We start from the raw sequence: 19,696 nt of genomic DNA, 5'->3' as shown, positions 1-19,696 counted from the left end.
ATTTGGTATCAGATAATTCACAAGATCAGGTATCAGGAAGGACAAACGGATTCAGAACATCTCAGAACACTGCTGCCTGTAGAGGTGTGATCCACCTCACCATGGGGACAGCTGTCCCATCAGGGTAGAGCAGTGGTTCTCAACGTGGGGTCCGGGGACCCCTAGGGGTCCTTGAGAGATCTGAAGGGGGTCCCCAATTTATTTCTTGAAAATTTACCACTTTTTCTAGATTTTTTAAAACTTTTTTGTTTTAGAAATTTTACCACTTTTTTCTAGAAATTTTTTATTTTGAACATTTTTTACGAGAAATTTTACCACTTTTTTTTAAAGAAAATTTTTAGGTTTTTTTATTTTTTACTTTATTTTTTGAGAATTTTTACCACTTCTTCCTATTTTTAAATGTTTTGGGAGAAATTTGACCACTTTTTTCCAGAAATTTCTCTATAATATTTCCAAAAATTCACACCCTAATTTAAAAGTATAAAAAAGTAATGTTCTTCAGTCTCAGAACAAATATTTGTGTATTTCTGGTGTTTACTTCTAAATTTGGTCCAATGGGGGTCCGTGGTCTAATTTGTGTCAATTTAGGGGTCCTTGATGTACAAAAGGTTGAGAACCACTGACTTAGAGGACTCATTCAGTATCTGCATTGCATCTTTTCATTTGACATGCTACATCTATTCAATAGTGTAAGGGGATTTATATTAAGGAGGTCAACCAAAGTGCAGAGTAAGTGCTGGCAGGGATTAATTGGGGCAAAAAAAACAGCCCCGTCATTTTTGGCCCAAACCGGCCCACAACACTATCCTCTGACTGACTGCTACCAAAGCTTTCTTTCTTTTTTTCGCTGCTTTTCAGCGCCACCATGGCATTTTTTCAGCGTTTTTTTATTCATGTTGACACCTGAGACTTAGCTGGCTGATTAGCCTTGGCGTGACACCGTCATTAGCCCAGTCCATCCAGTATCTGGGTGATGCCCAGACAGCCCCTGACTGAATGACAGTTAACCAATGTGTCGATTGGCCAGTCAGCCACATAACTGCAGGGCCAGTTCTGTGGGAGAAAAACAAAAATCAGCTGCTGACCAGCCCATAATAGGCCTCAGCCCACCGGTACAGTGCCAGATGGCCAGTCCAGCCCTGAAAGCTGCTGAGATGTGTTTAGGAGAGGATGTTCCAATGGAAGAGATATTTTTGGTTTGTAGCAATCCTGAGTTTTTTTTTCTCCCACAACTATCATGTTTTGGTCATGATTCCTGTCAGTAATAATAACGACATAATACTCAGTCAGTGAGTAAATTGCAGAGCTCTGGGATCATGCTGCTAAAACTTCTCAAAAGAAGTTCAGCAGGTCAGGAAACATGTGCAGTCATATGACGAGACAATCTGTCAACAAACCCCCTGTTAGACAAACTCACAGAGAGCTGAACAGTAGCATCAAAGCTCAAACTGTCTTCTGTTAACATGTTTCACAGTTTACAGAGCAGCTCCAGCTTAAACTTACTGCAGTCGACAAATTAACTGTACAAACATGAATGTTAATCTTAATTTGACAGTGATAGCAATCCAAAAATATAATAATTGTCATTATATTTTAGCACACTGCAAAGCTTTGCAGCCTTTATTTACATCATATAGAGTGAGTCAGTTGTTAACACTTCACAAAATCACAGACTTTTATTTTGAAAACTAATGCAGATGCCATAATTTCCCAGAGTTGACAGACTGAAACTTGGTGAAATATATTGAATATATAACAGGCAGTGTTGAATAAATTAAACAGTGAAGTGACATAAATGAGATGTTAGCAGGTGAAGTGGAGGCAGGAGCTGTCAGTAACAGCCTCATTTCTTTGAACAAATTCATCTATTGAGAATGGAAAGACGAAGAACGTACTCGCTGCTTGACCTTCAGTGACTCACCTCTCCAGATAAACCAGGATCCCAATGGATTGTGGGTCAGGGAAGTGCCAAGTTGGACACTGGTTCCTCCATCAGGCTGAGTTGTGTTTGGGAATGTTTGAGACAGAAATGTGAGTTGTGGACCAGTGGCCTGAAAAGGAGACTTTGAAAACACACTGGATTATTGATATTCTATAAAAGCACATCTGACGTGGGAGAGAAGCTAATTTATTGCTTTGTGTTTGCTGCATATTGCTCATAAAAGCAGGGTGACAGAGATGGATGAACTGTGAAACAGCAGCGCCGAGCTCGTATCTTGCTCAACTGATGTTTTTGTGGACGAGGGTGCTGAATAACACTTCCTGGGGGTGGGAGAGGCTCGGGGCCACACGTTGCATAACTGTGCTGCCTTGTGTGTGTGAATCATGCCAAGTGCAGTATCCACCGAAGATAAGAGGAGGGTGCAGGATGCGTCTGGTGAGTCTGTGGTGCACAGCTGACACAGACTAACAGATGTCCTCTCCTCCAAACCACACCAGCCTTTTCACTCCCCCATCCATGTGTACAACACCTCAACAGATAGTGTGTGGGCTAGCAGGTTGTCAGTCTGCATTTGTTTTTGTGTAGCCTATGTGCTATGTTTTTTTTTTTGTGTGTGTGTTTGTTTTTCTACGTATGGAAGCAAAAAATACTGCTCCGTCACTGAGACCGCAAAGGCCTATGTGACGGAGTGCTGATCTGCAGTCTCCCAGTGTCTTCGTGACTACGTGTGTGTGTGTGTGTGTGTGTGTGTGTGCGTCTGCATGGGGGCCCACGAGGACAGGACGCTAAAATCAGGACAGACAGCGTCCCTGTCCGGCAGGTGACCGTACTGCTGCCATGATGCCATCCCTCCTCACCCGAGGGCCGAGGTCTGACTCCTCAACATGAAACACTCTGGACAATCATGAGATTACGTAGATCAACATCTCTGTTAGACAGATATGTGATCAAAATACATCTTTACAGCAGCAAAGTTCAAGAATTGTATCATACAAAGCGGTCAGCACACACACACACACAAACATAAAACATAATTGACAATAATAAAACATAATACATTTTTTTGTTGGATACTTTCCTGTTGCTTTATATTGTCCTGTTGGGTTTAGTCCTTTTGGTTTGTTTTCAGTTTTTCTGTCTTCCCGGTCCTGTTTTTTTTACCACCAAGAAGTGTTTTGGGTGAAAAACTAATGCTCACAATCAACTCAGAATCGTGAAAAACCCCTAGTTTGACCCCTCACAAGCTACTTAAGACCAAATTAAACACTTAGGAATGTTCAAAAATCATGTTAGGAAATCCAGGTGGTGGCAGCCAAAATAGCCTAAATAACATACATGGGATAATATTTCAGGTTGGGATCATCAACATTTGTTTACAAGACATCTTGAAGATTGTAAAAATATAAAAGTTAGGGAAAAAATGTCAATAGGGCGCATAGGGAAGGAGTTCCTGTGATAGAATTCTGCCGTTGTTTTAACATTTTTTTGTGTTTTTTTTATTTTTTATGTACCACACATGATTTAATCGTGGCAATCTTCATCTCTACCAATTCCTCATGCCAAGACAAAAAGAAAATGGGGTCAGTTGTCTCTGTAGGATGTATAGTTGAGGAGCTATATAGATTTAAAATTTTCATTTTTCACAGTCAGAAATCCAGGATGGCCACAAAAGATGTTAAAAAAAATATGCATGGGACAATAATTGGCGCGTTGATCATCAAAATTCATTTATAGACACCTTAAGGATTACAAAAAGCTAAGTTAGAAAAATATATCTTTCGGGTGCATGGGAACCCCCCCTGGCTACTAGACTATATGTGTGTGTTGATGGGTTGTATGTTACTACCACCTGATTATTTGTGTCATTTTTTCTTAAAATGAAAAAAAAGAATGAAAAGGGAAAAAAAATGAATGAGAAAGAAAGAAAAAAAGGGTCCCCACTAGGGGTGGTGGTGGTGGGGGGAAATTTAAAAAAAAAAACATAATTAATTTTAACAATCTAAAACTTCAAAGTCCATTACAAAATGAGTACCAGAAACCAGTCGTCTTCAGTGCAGTGTTGCTGTCATTTTAACTCAGCTTTTTTAGAGAAAATCCAGTGCACAAATTTGGGGAGAAATTTTTTATAAAATCATCAGACCAATAGAAATCATCTCATCTAACTAAATATTAGCATCAAAACATTTGAAAAGATCAGTAGAGTGTTGGTTTTATCATCGACAACAGTTGGCACGGAGACTTGGTGGAGAGACGTTTGATGTTTGCTCTTTTTTTGTATCTACACATTATATATATATATATATATATATATATATATATATATATATATATATATATATATATATATATATATGGATGCCTGTGTGTATATGATCCATACTCTGTGTGTGTGCGTGTGTGTCTGAATGTGTCAGCCTGAGTCTTACTCACTAAATGCTGCGTTATATAACCACTTCATCTTTAGAGCTGCAGACCAAACACAGGCCCAAGGCTCCCAGACTGGCGCTTGTGTAGTCTAACAATGTTCTATCTGTGTGTATTCAGTCAGAAGACCAAACGCTGCCTGTGATAGAGGAGCTAGAGCAGATTAGCTCAAGGACTGAGTGCACCGTGTGTGTGTGTGAGTGTGTGTATGAAGGACGAGCAGCTGCTGTTTCTCCCTCAGAGAGTGTGAGGCCGGGGTGAAGAGTCCTGTGTGGGAGTCCGGGTCGTGTTCTTCAGATCTGAGAGCAGTGCTGCTATGTCAGTTACACAATAGATGTCAGTCACGGTTAGTGATTGTAGGAAATAGTTTGAATAGATCAGATATGAAGTTTTAGATTTTAGTTTCCTGTCTGTGTGGTTTTCAATCAATGATTTTAACTTCCTGTTATCAGCTGATGTAAGTGCTGACTGTTGAATAAAAAGGAAGTAGTTGGAACACCTCTTCTTGAGATTTGATGAGTACAAGTAAAGGACACGACTTTCAGGTTTAAAGCTGCACTGGGAATGAGGTTTGTGCAGAAGTGGCTAATCTAGAGCTGTAACACCCTGTTCTCACTGATGGGAGTCTCTCCAGACTCTCATCTTAACAAATTCAATTCTGGGACGTGTTCTGTTTCCTGCCACATACTTCCTCCTCTTTTATCCCAGTCTTTTATGTGTCGTGAGCTGGAAACTGATATGTGGCAGTCTCACTACTGTGAGAAATAAAGAAGCTCTTCTTCTGACACACAACAGAATCCTATCAGGAAATCTTTTTTTTTTTTATTGCTGCGCCACAAAACCTGCTTTTTTTCTTAGCTTTGGCCTTTTAAAGCAGAATAACTGATCTGATCAGCAATAACAGGATGTGACCTTTCACACCTCAGCTACATATTCTAGTTAAGGGTGCACCAAAAGTTTGTCAAAATGGTTTCCACTTGTATTGCCTTATTTGCCACGTGTTGCTTTTTCAAATTCATATTGAAAAAGCATCTGAGCATCTCTTCCCCCTCGTACTAAAAGAAACACTGAAGTATATGTCCATTCTGTATCTTTGGAGCATTTCTGCAGTGAGTTATTCCCTGAAATATTGTGGCCTAGACAGATACAGGCTACATCCTGTGCTTCCTGTTTCCTCTCCATGTCTCTCCTTGGATGACACAACTGTTTTTTCATTCATTATCTGTTAACATTTAGACCAGGTAGTAGGACTTGAAGAGCAGAGGGCACAGGTGTCTCTGTATGCTGAGTGCATCATGGTCCCCGCCCTAGTGGGCTCTGCTGGGGTAACCTGTTGTGACTCATAGAACTAATCATTTTTACTGCAGCACACAATATAAAAGCAAAGCTAGAGAAACAATAGAATGATACAACACACCAGCCAGTAAAACCCATTGTACATTTAAACACTTTCTTAAATACTGTATTGCATGGCCACCCCCATTTCTGTCCATGCTTTTTTTTCCCAGTAGATATGAATGAAACATGTATGTCTGCTTGTATGAAACAAAAATGTTTACACTGGTAAGACTTTCTCAGCTCGGTAGTTTCAGCTGATTCATGGGGGCTCATTTGGCCACTTTTACACAAAGAGTGTTACATATATGGAAACAAAAAAAAAATGGTTTAAGCAAAAGGCCTAATTGATGCAAAAACTATGGAAAACAGTCTTTGGTCTGGCCACAGCTTTTTTTTTTTTTTTTTGGGGGGGGGGGGGGGGCGGGGGGACAGGGCTTATTGATGGTGATCTGCTCCTGGCCTGCAGAGCAGATGAGAGCAGCAGCAGCAGCAGGAGGAGGAGATAGTGTCTAAAAACTGCAGTGAAGATGGACAGTTTCCAGTCACAAACTCATCCTGTTACAGCCAGTCCCGATTTAATAACCTGTTATTAGACCAGTCTATTCAGCTTGTTCCCAGCTATTAGCTGTGCTGTGTTGTCAACTGTTGAAATGATATGAGACACCTGTGACTTGCCATGGTCTATGCTGTTATCTTCTCCTCCTATATGAGTTTGGATGTAAAGAGCACAACTTTGCATCAGTCTGTCTCTGTATATAAATCACCTGACTAAGATATCTTTCTCGAATGACATAAAAAACATTCAAAATAATAATTATCAAACAGCATGATGAGAGGAAAGTAACAATCAATTTGATTATTAGTCAATCCATCCATTGCAAACAGATCAGGGAGGAGCTGGGTGTTTCCCATCACAATTTGAAGAACTGCAGGCAGAAAGCGGAACGCCTGCATGGCCACGGACAAAGTTCCTTTCACCTCCAAATAATTAGAGTCAAATGACTATGTAGACAGTTTGAGCAGATCAGTGCATCTCCCTCTGCTGGACAATACTGACACACAATAAACCTCCTCGCTTTGTAGTCAGTGTTGTGACTGTATTCTAATGGATCCAAGTCACAGTGCGTGCGTGCGCACACACATCATTATTTAATTGAATAAATTATTTTATATGTTTGTGTTTATGTGTGTGTCTATATGGTATATATCTAAGCAATACATCAGGACAGGCTGTGGTATACGCTTATTATACCGCAGCTAAGGGGCATTCTTCAGCCAGACGCAAACATTGTTTATAGAGCCTAATACAATTTAGACAGAATAATGAAACGAAATGATAGCAGACCCTTTTCACAGGTTAGGTTATGACCAATTGGTTCAGGAACATGAAGTGCTCTAGTGATCAAGCATAGGACCTGTGAACTGGTTTACCTGATACAGAATATGGCCATGATATGTTGAAATGTTCGCTGAGCAGCAAGTGGGATTATCAGACTGTGGGAAAAGCACAGGTGCAACACACAACATTCATCTGTTCCACTGAAGTGGTCAGCAGCGATCCCAGGACTGTGGACTGACAGGCTGCCTGCAGCCAGTGTTAACATCACTGCCTCCACCTGGATTTGTCATTCACATCAACATTTCTGCTGTGGAAAAGGCCAATAAACTCATGATGATAAACGCAAACAGATGGGGTCAGGTGTCCACACTATAATCCTGTCTGTGTGTGTGTGTGTGTCAGACACAATCCATTTCTCCTTTCAATGCCACGGTGTTTAGGTTCTTTACCCTACCTGTAGAAGGTAATTTATAATAGAGCGCCTTGATAGACAAAGTATTATGATGGCTGACATTTCGTTGAGCTTACAGAGCAGCCAACACGTCTAGAGAAGGGATTTGCAACATTTTCCCATCAACCCCAGCTGCATGTCAGTGTTTAGCTACAGGAAACAACAACATACAATATTAACCCAATAAACTATAGTGATGTTGTCATTGTGAATGTTATTCACACATGTTGAAGGGGACATATTATGGAAATATCACTTTTTGAAGGCTCACAGGTTTGCATGTAGACTGTGGCAGGTGGTCGGATCGTTGGGGGGGGGGGGGGGGAAAGGAGGAGAGTTGGGGGGGGGGGGGCGAACGTGTCGCTATATATTGTTGGGGGGGGGGGGGGGGGGGGGGGCGTATTTCAATTTCAATTTCAATTTCAATTTGAAAAACTTTATTATCCACAGAGTGGAAATTCCTCTTTGGTTTCACCATAGACATGTCTCACAAAACAGAACACAATGACACAGTAAAAAACATTTCAAGGATAAAAGAAAATATATATATATATAAAATAGCCTACGGCAGTAACTGTACTTCACACATCACACATTCAAGTAGGCCCACATCATTTCATAAAGCACACCACAGTACGAACCTGCTGTGCAGGAAAACCCTCAGCAAAGGAAAAAACAGGAGTAAAACAGGGCAGGCTACCTAGCTACCGCATTCTGATCTTATTTATTGCGTTGACAGCTTCTGGGACAAAGGACTTTTTGTATAGGTTCTTCCTTGCCATCGGTAGTCTATTCCGCTTCCCTGAAGGAAAAAGCTCAAACTCGCTGTACATGGGATGAGAGGAATCATTAATTATCTTCTCAGCTTTATGTTCACTATTCTCTGCAGTTTGTTTCTCCCTTTAATATTCAGGTTTCCGTACCACATGATCATGTTAAATGATAAAATACTTTCCACCAGGCTCTTATACACTGTTTCTAAAATACTTTGACTCATTCCAAAACTGTCAAGCTTGCGTAGCAAGTCGAGGCGTTGTGAACATTTTTTAAAAACATGATCCGTATGAGTTTCGCTTTTACCGTGCACTGCTGTCATGCATGCGTGCTTCTGTGTGTGTGTGTGTGTGTAAACACCAATAACGGAGAATCAGCGCTATGCGGACATGAATGAACAGAACGATATTGCTTTGGTCAAGCCAAAAGCCGAAAAATCTATTTGTGGCAGACGTAATTTATTTGTGGCGGGCCACCACGAATAAATGAATGTATGGGAAACTCTTCAACAAATATTTGGTGTGTTTGACTTGCCTTTCGGTCCATGTGGTTTTACGAGCTGTTCCCTCAGTTGTCGTCCAATGATGTCATTAGTTTTCGAATTTGCAAATACCAGCCCTACCTGTGAGTAGCGGTACTGGTAGAAGGGGCGGGGGATTTAAAGGGACAGGCACTGAAACCAGCCGTTCTGAACAGAGCTGTTTTGAACAGATGAACAGATGAACAGAAAGCTGTGATGTTTGATCCTTGGGTTATTTTGACTGAAGCATGTCACAGACATCTCACCCGAGTAAGGAAAACGAATTTGATTGGTCGTTATCGAGCGGGCGGGATATTCAAAGCTTGGGGCGAGACCGAGCTCCGTGTGTGTGTGTGTGTCTCAGACGTTTGAATGACGGATGACGGATCCAATATCAGTGGCTGGTGAATCGTGTACAGGCTGACGTATAATCCGTGCGCCTGCATTATCCAATGCGGGAAGAAAATACACACTTTCATCCCGGATTTACTCAAAAATAGAATTTTGCACAAAGTTTGGCCTACAACGTCTGAAATATGAGTTATTACACTAATTTTATGACCCAGAGTGGGCTTAAATTCAATTTTCTTTTCTGTACACCTTTAAGACACCTGGGAACTATTTTAATTTGTGGAAAAGGAGCAGAATATGTCTCCTTTAATGTTGTTATGACCATGTTAGCATGGTGATGTTAGCTAGGATTAGGTCGAAGCACAGCAGTGCTGACAGAACTGCTGCTAGCACTAGCATAGCTGTAGATGTCCTCATGCCATGTGGATCTGTTATAGGTGATCACTGCTGACTCTCTCCTTCCTGTCTCCACAGATGCATTGGGTTTGTGGTTTCACCTGAGCCAGCACCCTCAGGGGTGGGAGGTCCTGCAAGGTCCAAACCCAGTAAAGACTGACCCTGGTTGAAACATCCTGCTAGCTCCTTCATCTGCAGCCGCCCCCATGCTCCTGCAGAGCACAGAATAGCTCCTTCTACCAACGCTGCTGCAGAGCTATATAAAAAAAAGGGACTTGTTTCCAATATGGAGGGCGTAGCAGTGCAAAACCTGATAGACTTTGACCTGCCCTCGGAGGCAACAACTCTCAGTGTAGACGCAGGCCAACATGAAGGCCACACAGACATTTTCTCCCCAGAGCCGACATCTTCCATGGGAGTTCACCAGCAGCCCTTACTGCCAGAGCCCATGGCCCCATCCAAGGCCAACTCTCACCACCACCACCACCATCACCACCACCACCACCACCACCACGAGGAAGGAGGGGATGAAAGTGACGCTACAGAGTCAGCCGACAGCGACAACGATATGGACCCGTCCTCTCATATGTGGGAGCTGAGGAGGTCATCGTCCTCGTCCGCTCATAGTCGGGAGGAAGACGCCGACGCTGAGACGGTGGAGAGGAGGAAGTTCATGAAGGCTTATGTGGAGAAGGTGTTTCATGGAAAGTAAGGAACAATGTTTTTGTTTCTAAGTTTTCCAGTATGTCCATCGGTACATCTGTACATCCATCCTCGGTGATGAACTGATTCGATTTTGGGAGTCAATGGTCACAGTGAGCAATTATGATGAAAATGAACACAAATAGTTCATATTTTCTAAAACTCTAGATTGGTCACTTTATCCCTTGTTGACCTTCGTGGCTTTGGATGATGATGACTACACCTGTCACTATTTCTGGCATGTCATTTACCTTACGAAGAACAGACAATAACCAGTACATGAGTTCATAAAGTGAAACTACAGTTTACAGACCTTGGCACTGTCAACCCTCTTGACAATGAGAAATTAGGGATTGTGGATAGAAGTGCATTTTCTCATCTCTACTGTAAGTTACACATATACCTGTGCCAGATCAACCATTACACTGCAAAAACTCAAATATCTTACCAAGAATATTTGTCTTATTTCTAGTCAAAATGTCATTTCTAGACAAAACAAATAAGACTCATCACATAAAAAGTATCTTGTTTTTAGACACTTTTTACTTCTTTCAAGCATATTTTCACTTGAAATAAGTAGAAAAATCTGATAGTGGACCAAGTTTTTTTTCCTTATTACAAGCACAAAAAACTTGGTCCACTGGCAGATTTTTCTACTTATTTCAAGTGAAAATTTGTTTGAAACAAGTGAAAATGTATCTAAAAACAAGTTAATTTTTAGGTGATGAGTCTTATTTTAAGTGGAAAGAGATTAGTTTGGACTAGAAATTAGACATTTTGACAAGAAATAAGACAAATGTTCTTGGAAAGATGTAGAGTTTTTGCAGTGTAGTAGTTGAGTTGCATTATGGACAATGAAGGCACCAGATTTAGAAGCGGAATACATGCAAAAATGAAGATATTTGCTCCTTCTACATTTATTCTTAAATCAGTGGTTGCTTCCCTATAGTTTGTAGCATTAAAGCAGATATCAGTGGAATGTTTTTGTTAATATAAGTCCTAAATAGTCCTATTTTCCGTCAGCAATCACTTACATGAAGTATTTCAGCCTAAACACGAGTCTCTCCGTCACTCTGCTCTGCTGTAACCCGAGGAGAAAATTTTCCTTGTGGGATACAAGTGTTATCCAATGAGGAGAGAGAACGGCATGAAGGGCTGTGTGTGCAGCCAAGGGATGCGCGTGAATGTGGTGACGTAGCACGAGGACCAATTGATGCCTGACAAGGGCGGGGGCTGCTAACTCATGGTGCGTTCAAAGAAACTCGTACTTTGTGTTTTTCCTTCCTGTGAAGTCATACCAGTTCGATCTGGTACGAGTTCACGGGTCGGAAGTTACGAGTGGCCGTTATAGGGAACTTTCACAGACAACAGGATGGTAAAAACACGAGCTACGGGTTACCTGGAACGCTACCAAGTCGTAGTTGTGACTTGAAGCTGTAACTTACGGTTTCAAAAGCCTGCCTTGAACGCAGCATTAGCCGAAACGGCCGTGAAGCTGATATCTGCTTTAATCATCACATTTGCTGATTAAGTTACTTCAGAAGAAGCTAGGTGTCATTTCCAAACATGGTGTTTCTACAAACCAGCAGAGAATCATGCAGTATAGAGGCAGTCCAGAGTCGCCAACACAACAGAGGCGTTACAGACACCCACCTAAATTATGTTGGGGGGGGGGGTTGAAGGTGCCCCTCAGCTGCTAGCACTGTCTGAGACGATTCCCAAGTGAGAGCTCAACAGTTTTACTGTCAAACCACTTTTTGAACTCTGGCAACAATAACCTTGATGGTGGTTTTTCAGCACACAGCAGTAGCCTACCCATAGTTTCTTTACACTTTCCTGTTGACTTGTTCGTGTCAGCAGTCCCTCTACAAACCTTTCTGCCAGTTGTTGTTGTTTGTCAGCAGTTTTGCTTTTTTTTTTCTCTCTCTGACTTTTGGGGACTGGTGTTTGCTCTGGGCTGTGTTTTCACTTCAGATCAATTCAGATCAACACTGCTCCAGTTCTGTCACCCGCAGTGACTGCAGATTCAGCCTGTCAGAGTCTCACCACCACAGGCCTGTTGGGGACAGCGCAGTGGGCTGACTGACACATGAATATTTGACAACAGATCAAGTGTCGGTTTGGTGAAATGTTAAAAGGGCATGTCTAAATATCAGGGCAACTTCATAATTCATTTCACACATATTTCTTCAAGTTTTTCTTGGCATTTTCCCTGCAGAGAGCCTGCTGGGTGCTGGATCTCTGTCTCTATTTTTTGGTCTCTGAGCTCTTTGTCCAGGTCTAGAGGTGGTAAATCGACAGTGACCTGCTCTTTAGTGTCATAATCCATCTGGTCTTAAAAAAATTCATGAAAGTTCCATGTCTGCTGTCTCCTGATGACAACCTGAGCCTCAGCCCTCTGAACGTGTTCAGTTGAATTGTTAGAGACTGACATTTCTTGTAATGTTCTTAGTGGAGCACAGTCATTTTCTGAATTGTGAAATAAACGCAATTATTAAGCAAACAAAGCATTTACAAGATGTGTATGTCACACCATGTTTTCACAGGGAGGACTTTGACCAGGAAGAGAAGGCTCGCTTTGGAGAGCTGTGCAGCGGAGAGACTGGCAAAGGCAGGGAGTGGTTCGCCAAATACGTCAGTGCACAGGTGAATATGGGGAAATAATGGGATGATAACTGTTCAGACATACAGTACAGGCCAAAAGTTTGGACACACCTTCTCATTCAATGCGTTTCCTTTATTCTCACTGAAGGCACCAAAACTATGAATGAACACATGTGGAATTAACAAAAAAGTGTGAAATAACTGAAAACATGTCTTTTCTTCTTTGTCTTCTCTTTCTTCTTTTCTTCTTCCTCTCCTTCTTCCTCCTCCTCCTCTATCTCTGCCCCCACCAATTCTAGTTTCTTCAAAGTAGCCACCCTTTGCTCTGATTACTGCTTTGCACACTCGTGGCATTCTCTTGATGAGCTTCAAGAGGTGAACCTGACCTGAAAATGGTTTTCACTTCACAGGTGTGCCTTGTCAGGGTTCATTAGTGGAATTTCAGTGAGAATCTACAATGTAAATAGTCATGAAAATAAAGGAAATGCATTGAGTGTGTCCAAACTTTTGGCCTGTACTGTATGTGTTTCGTTTCATTTATTTCGGTCAATACATGTCATTAAAAGAGAAGTAACAAGACCAGAGAGAAAAAAATAAAATAAATAAATAAATAACATCGATCAGAGTAAACAATAAGTAAACAGAAAAAGAAAATTTGGACCGAAAAGGCAAGAAGCATAGCTTATTACGCCTACCCTGTTACAACTCAAGTTAATTAAAACGTTTTAAGATGTACAATTTGTTATTTATTAATAAAAGAAATAAGCAATCACAAAAGAGTGAAAAGAGAGAAGCTGCTTAATTTGATTTCCCTTTCTTCTTCCTTTCCTTTCCTTTCCCTTCCTTCTTCTTCTCCTTTCCCTTCTTCCTCCTCAAAAAATTAGGAAAAAAAGAAAAGAAAAAGACAATCAAACATACAGAACAAAACAAAACAAAAATAGCAGCAGCATAGCACATGTCACTGCTCATTACTCTAACTTATATAAATTAATAATCCTGTTTTTACATACTTTTTAAAATAAGATTATGGTATTGCATGTTTTTAAGTCATTCTCCAATTTGTTCCATAAATTAACAGCTGTTACCGTAGTGCATTGTAATTTGGTGTTGGTTCTGGTTTTTAACTTTCTAAATATACATACCCCTCTGAAATTGTAATGGCTTTATCTTAGATTGAACATTGTGTGAACATTGTGTGAATGAATGTTGAGGAAAATGACATCAGGAGTAAGCAGCACAGTGTTCAGAAATAGTATTTTTGAGAGAGACATCTTATAACTAATGTAGGAAACCAGTTAAGATTATTGGTGGAGTCCTCAGTAAGGTTTATTTCATTTGTATAATTCTGATCAAGCTTGTAACTGTGTGTGTGTTGCACTGTGTTGTACTGTGTTCACAGCGCTGCCACTCCAAATGTGTGAGTGAACCCACCTTCTACAGACTGGTGCAGTCTTTTGCTGTTGTCCTGTTCGAGTGAGTCCACATGTGATTGACTTGGTTTGAGACCAACACGCTGTAATGATTTAAACCTATGTGACTGTTAAGGATACGTGTGTGGGTATAATCTGTTTGTATTTGTTAGCAGTTCCCATGAAAAGCAAAAATGTGTTTCAATATTTTCAGTTTTTTCCCATAGAGGAAACGAGTCTTGAGGGCAGTGTTCCAAAACATACTGTGAAAAGTAAAGTAAGCATCATTTTTAAAGTAAAGGCTCTCTAATGAGTTGGGCTTGCTAGATACTGGTAAATATTAATCAGACTGGAGGGAGAGGATTTTAGGGGGACTATCTTTAGTAGCAGATTCACACACATTTACCCTTTATTGTGTGTTTCCAGCAGCAGGGATCGGAATAAACTACAGCACTGCACCAGTGTGGCTTTTTTACACAGACAGCAACTGATTGGTAGTATCAACTAGGGGTGTCACGATTCTCCAAATCCTCGATTCGATTTGATTTTCGATTTTAGGGTCACGATTCGATTCTCGATTTTTTTTCTTTTTCTTACAGCACAGACGCCTATGCTATTTTCAGACTAGTCTAGTCTACGATCATTGGTTTTATTCATCAAATTTTGTACAGTAAATCTTATTTCAAAAGATGGGATACATATAAGTGATGCAATTTCCATAATGTATCACATTAGGCACTAATGGTCACATTTAAATTATTTATTTACAATATAAAGGTAACATGCCCCCAAAAATCATGATCCAGGGGCCAAAATTGCCCCCAAGGTTTTGAAACAAATATATTTATATCTGTACATTATCATAATTTTATTTTCATTAATTTACCGTCGTGTCTCATTATTCTCCTGATGTCGACTTAATGTAATGTAAACGAGATTGCGCTGATACGGAGAGTCATGTGACAGCGGGGCAGAGCTGCAGCTGCTGTGCTGTGATTGACCTGATCAGGTCCTGATCAGACTGGCGGTGGCCACAGTCAATCAGTCCCGGATCCTCCACCGTCACCAGATCCCCCGAAAGCCCCCGCAAATAATACATCGACAAAAAGTGGCAAGTTGCACCTTTTCTTCGGCTTATTATTTGCGGGGTTTTTCTTTTTTTTAATCTTATAACGTCTCTGCAACATGCGGCTCTCAGTGCTTGTCGGTGTTGTGTAGTTAGAGCTGTGTCTCCCTCCTGTTTCCCAGACGGAGGGGGACAATAGCCCACCAGGGCTGGGTGATAAAACGCTATAAATTGTGAAATAACTTTTCTTCGATAGAAATATGAGACGTGGTCGATAGTTTTCATTCATCCATGTTAATGGATGGCAAATAGCCAATGATATTGAGAGTTGCGCTGCGCCGAACCAATCATGTGGCTGGAATAGAGCCAGTCAACATGTGCATTTGTTTGGGTTGCTGCAGACGTGCACATCAGCTGACACCGCCGATAAAAAAAGAAAGAAAAGAGAGAGCGAGGGAGAGAGAGAGAGAGAGAATCGTCGATCCTCTCTTTGACTTCGATGCTCGAGATCGTGGCGTAATTTCGATCGATTTCGATAAAAATCGAAATCGTGACACCCCTAGTATCAACCCTTTTCATGGGTTTGTTAACAAAACAGACTGTGTAACAGCATCCACTTCTCCTTTTGAGTCAAATAGATCCAGTAAATGACATCAGCTGTTGCAGCAAGGTGATGAAAGGCTCATTATTTAACAACTTGCTGTGTTTACAGATGTTACCAGATGGATGACTACAGCCCAGCCAAAAACCTAATGACGATGTGCTTCACGTACTACTACATTGGTAAAGTCTAATTCAGCCTTTCTACACATTTTCACTTTTCTGTGTCTGTGGTGTTCCCCTGTCAAACCAGTTTACATACACACAGTGAGCTGCTGCTGTCAACTTCGCCCGGTATTACTGTACAAAATACAAGAATCATACAGATGAAGAAACAGCAACTGTGCCTGTTTAGGTGGAGATCACTCCTCGGTGCTGATTCACCAGCATAGGTTGGCACTGTGGTTTGTCTTGCAGCAACACCACAAAAACATAGGCAGTGGCTTTGTGTGGTTGCATGAAGGATGTGCTGGTACGGCAGGAAGCTTTTCTTGATTAGCCAGCCAGTTTGCATCAACATGTGTCTGCAGTAGGGATGCCACAATTACTTGTTTTCACAATTAATCGTGGTATTAAACGCCACAATTATTTAATCGTAAAGATTCCTAAATACCGTTACTTTCACAAACATTTTATGTTGGAACCGTATCGGCAGATGTGCGCAAAAATAAAGGTACGTGCACAGATACTGGTAACACTGAATTGGTAGGAATTTAAATGTTAGCGTGTCATTTTTAATTTAACAAAAAGCAAAACAAAACAAAAAAAAACTATTAAAATGAACGCAAACATTTGGTATAGATAACAATTCATGACCTGAATATTTCAAACGCTTCCCCTGGGGATTAATAACTGGTCATATATTAATAGACACTTGAAATATTTTGTGTAAACAACGAGTAATGTCATTATATTTTGACTATATTTGATTTTACACATTCATAGTGTTGTGAAATGAATTAATGAATAATAATCCTGATAATCGTAACACTGTGATTATTTCTCTGACAATAATCGTACCAAGAAAATTTATAATCGTGACATCCCTAGTCTGCAGCCAGCCCTGCTGTAATGTGTTTATCTAGAAATAAACCAGCAGCACACACACCTTTATTCACCAGTGACTGTAAAAAGCATCCTTGTACAGTATGATTCACACAGCAAAGCAACACTCCTGATCCAGAGGGAAAGCAGCCGTCTGTGAGCACGGATGGATCCGTCTGAAGCTGGCGGTGCTAATTATTGTTTTCATTTCCAGCCCAATGACTCACAGCTGGAGCAGGTGAAGCTAACTGGTCCATCAAATGTCAGACAGGCCTCATTTTTTGAAACACCTCATGGTGTCTCACCTGTGAGATTATCCTGGCTTCAGAGACCTGAACATTTGGCTTTGGATAAATCCTGTGAGGTGATGTGTTGTAAACTCTTACCTGGAGCAGTCTGTGATGCTGCCGACGACAGAAACTTCTTGAAGACATTTCACCTCTCATCCAAAACGCTTCTTCAGTTCTAAAAAACTATGTGGAAGTTCCAGGCAACTCCATCCCTAAGGCGTTCCATAACATGGACATTAGCATCCTCAAAAGAGTGTCCCTTCTTCTGAAGATGCAGATGTACAACTGAGTCTTGTCTGTAATGTCTAACACCTTTCAACACCAGTTATCAGCCACCTACAATGCAATCTTTAGAGCCCCTCGTAGGCGGTTGAACTCCCTCTCACACCTTGAGTCAACTCACATGATGAAGACGGAAGAAACCTTTTGGATGAAAGGTGAAACGTCTTCAAGAACTAAAAAAGATGTCCAATTGCCTTCAACTTTATCACCTAATGGGTGACTGAGAACCTACGCAGACTAATAAAACAACATCTCATCAAATCCCTTAAAGGGATAGTAGCATTTTTTTTTTAAAGTGGGGTTGTATGATCTACAAATAGCCCCTAAGTACTTTAATTGCAGTAGAAGACTCTCTGCACTCCTCCCGTTAGCAACGCCAGCCCATAGCCCTGCCCAGAGATTTACAACATACAGTGTTGTGAATGGACCCAAAGAAACAGCCTATTTTCACGGCCTAAAAGAGGTTTTACCTGAAAAAAAATACACAGTTCCATTGTTCGCTATAATATAATTTTTCCAGCCCTTCAAAGTGCAGGAAAAACGCAGTTTTTATTTGGAGCTAACCAACTGCTGATCGGCGGGTGCTAACCCTGACCGGAGGGATACGTGAGTTGGTTAGGTCCAAATAAAAACTGTGTTTTTCCTGCACTTTGAAGGGCTGGAAAAATTATATTATAGTGAACAATGGAACTGTGTATTTTTTTTCCACATAAAACCTCTTTTAGGCTGCGAAAATAGGCCGTTTCTTTGGGTCCATTCACAACAATGTATGTTGTAAATCTCTGGGCAGGGCTATGGGCTGGCGTTGCTAACAGGAGGAGTGCAGAGAGTCTTCTACTGCAACTAAAGTACTTAGTAGCATTTTTTTTTAAAGTGGGGTTGTATGATCTATAAATAGCCCCTATCCCTTTAACAAGTAGAAATCATCATTTTGAACGTTCTGCTCTTCTTCTGTCAGGGAAGTGTCAGCTGTCTCCGTCAGAGCTGCTGGATCGTGGCGGACCTCCAGCTGGTCTGGACTCGTACCTGGACAAGGCCAACTCCTGGCTGACTGGGAAAAAGGATGCTGCCGAGCGCCTCCTTAAAACGACACCTAAGCCTGATGTCAAAGGCTTCTTTGGAGGCCTAGAGAGCAAGCTCAGGAGTTCTATGGCTGCCAAGCCCGAGTGAGCAAACACTCAGTTCACTTCTTCTCATTCACATGGTCTGACATGATTTTGAATTCCTTACCCTTCCTCCCTTTCTCTTCTTCTTAGACAAGGGGAAAATCCAGGTGAGACAAAACCCAAATCACCAGGTAGCATCCTCTTATTAAGCGTGCGACAGAAAATCAGTCTCCTTCTTCACTTAACTGTTGTTTATCAGCTGTGATTTAGAAACCCACTGATCTGTGACCAGTGAGCCATGTTTTCTCTTCCTGCACAGTGACTGAGGCTCCAGAGGAAAAGAAAGGGGAGAAGGTTTACCTGTACACTCACCTGAAGCAGCAGCCCATCTGGTAAGTCATTGAGATATTGTTCCGGAGTGTGTTAAAGGGATAGTTCACCCAAAATTTAAATTCCACTCATTATCTACTCACCCTCATGTGGGCTAAGGGCTGGGAGAAGTTTCAGAGTCCTCCGTGGCTTCTCTGAGTTACAGGGGGTCTCGGCGTAGCAGTGCATGTCCATATAACGGTTGCAAATGGATACCAACTGTCTTCGTAACAAAAAGACACACCAAAAAACATCCAAATACCTCCATGCTGCTTGTATGTAATGTCCGTCTTGTATTGAAGCCCCAAAATGCGAAATTATCCCAAAAAAATTAAATAAGTCTATATTTCAAGCTTGTTTGTAGCGGAAGCTCCTCTTCCTGGTTCGTCCAAAGTCCTCTTCCTGGTTCGTCAAATTTGGACAAACCGGGAAGAGGACGGACCCTGGTTCGAGGTGGTAGAGGAGGTATTTGGATGTTTTTTGGTGTGTCTTTTTGTTACGAAGACAGTTGGTATCCATTTGCAACCGTTATATGGACATGCACTGCTACGCCGAGACCCCCTGTAACTCAGAGAAGCCACGGAGGACTCTGAAACTTCTCCCAGCCCTTAGAAATTTCAATTTTGGGTGAACTATCCCTTTAACAGTGCAAAAGACAATATTAAAATAAAGTCAACTTTATATCAGAA

At 41.3% G+C, this 19,696-nt stretch overlaps 1 protein-coding gene across 4 annotated transcripts in view; it reads left to right on the top strand.

Annotated features, from left to right (window-relative positions):
- Positions 1–19,696, top strand: part of kiaa0513 (KIAA0513) — a 32,713-nt gene that overhangs the window by 2,661 nt on the left and 10,356 nt on the right. For 3 of the 4 annotated variants that reach the window (XM_083974344.1, XM_083974341.1, XM_083974342.1), the window contains exons 2-8: positions 9,614–10,243; positions 12,784–12,883; positions 14,241–14,314; positions 16,029–16,099; positions 18,491–18,698; positions 18,789–18,829; positions 18,958–19,030. In XM_083974344.1, the coding sequence (XP_083830470.1) occupies positions 9,822–10,243; positions 12,784–12,883; positions 14,241–14,314; positions 16,029–16,099; positions 18,491–18,698; positions 18,789–18,829; positions 18,958–19,030 (989 nt within the window). In that variant the 5' untranslated portion in view covers positions 9,614–9,821. The remainder of the gene's footprint in view (positions 1–9,613; positions 10,244–12,783; positions 12,884–14,240; positions 14,315–16,028; positions 16,100–18,490; positions 18,699–18,788; positions 18,830–18,957; positions 19,031–19,696) is intronic. The other variant, XM_083974343.1, reaches the window with a different exon arrangement.

This window comes from Trachurus trachurus (assembly GCF_905171665.1).
Source record: "Trachurus trachurus genome assembly, chromosome: 6".
Classification (NCBI taxonomy): Eukaryota; Metazoa; Chordata; class Actinopteri; order Carangiformes; family Carangidae; genus Trachurus; species Trachurus trachurus.
Note: the sequence above shows the minus strand (reverse complement) of the source record. Positions and strands in the feature narration are given on the sequence as shown.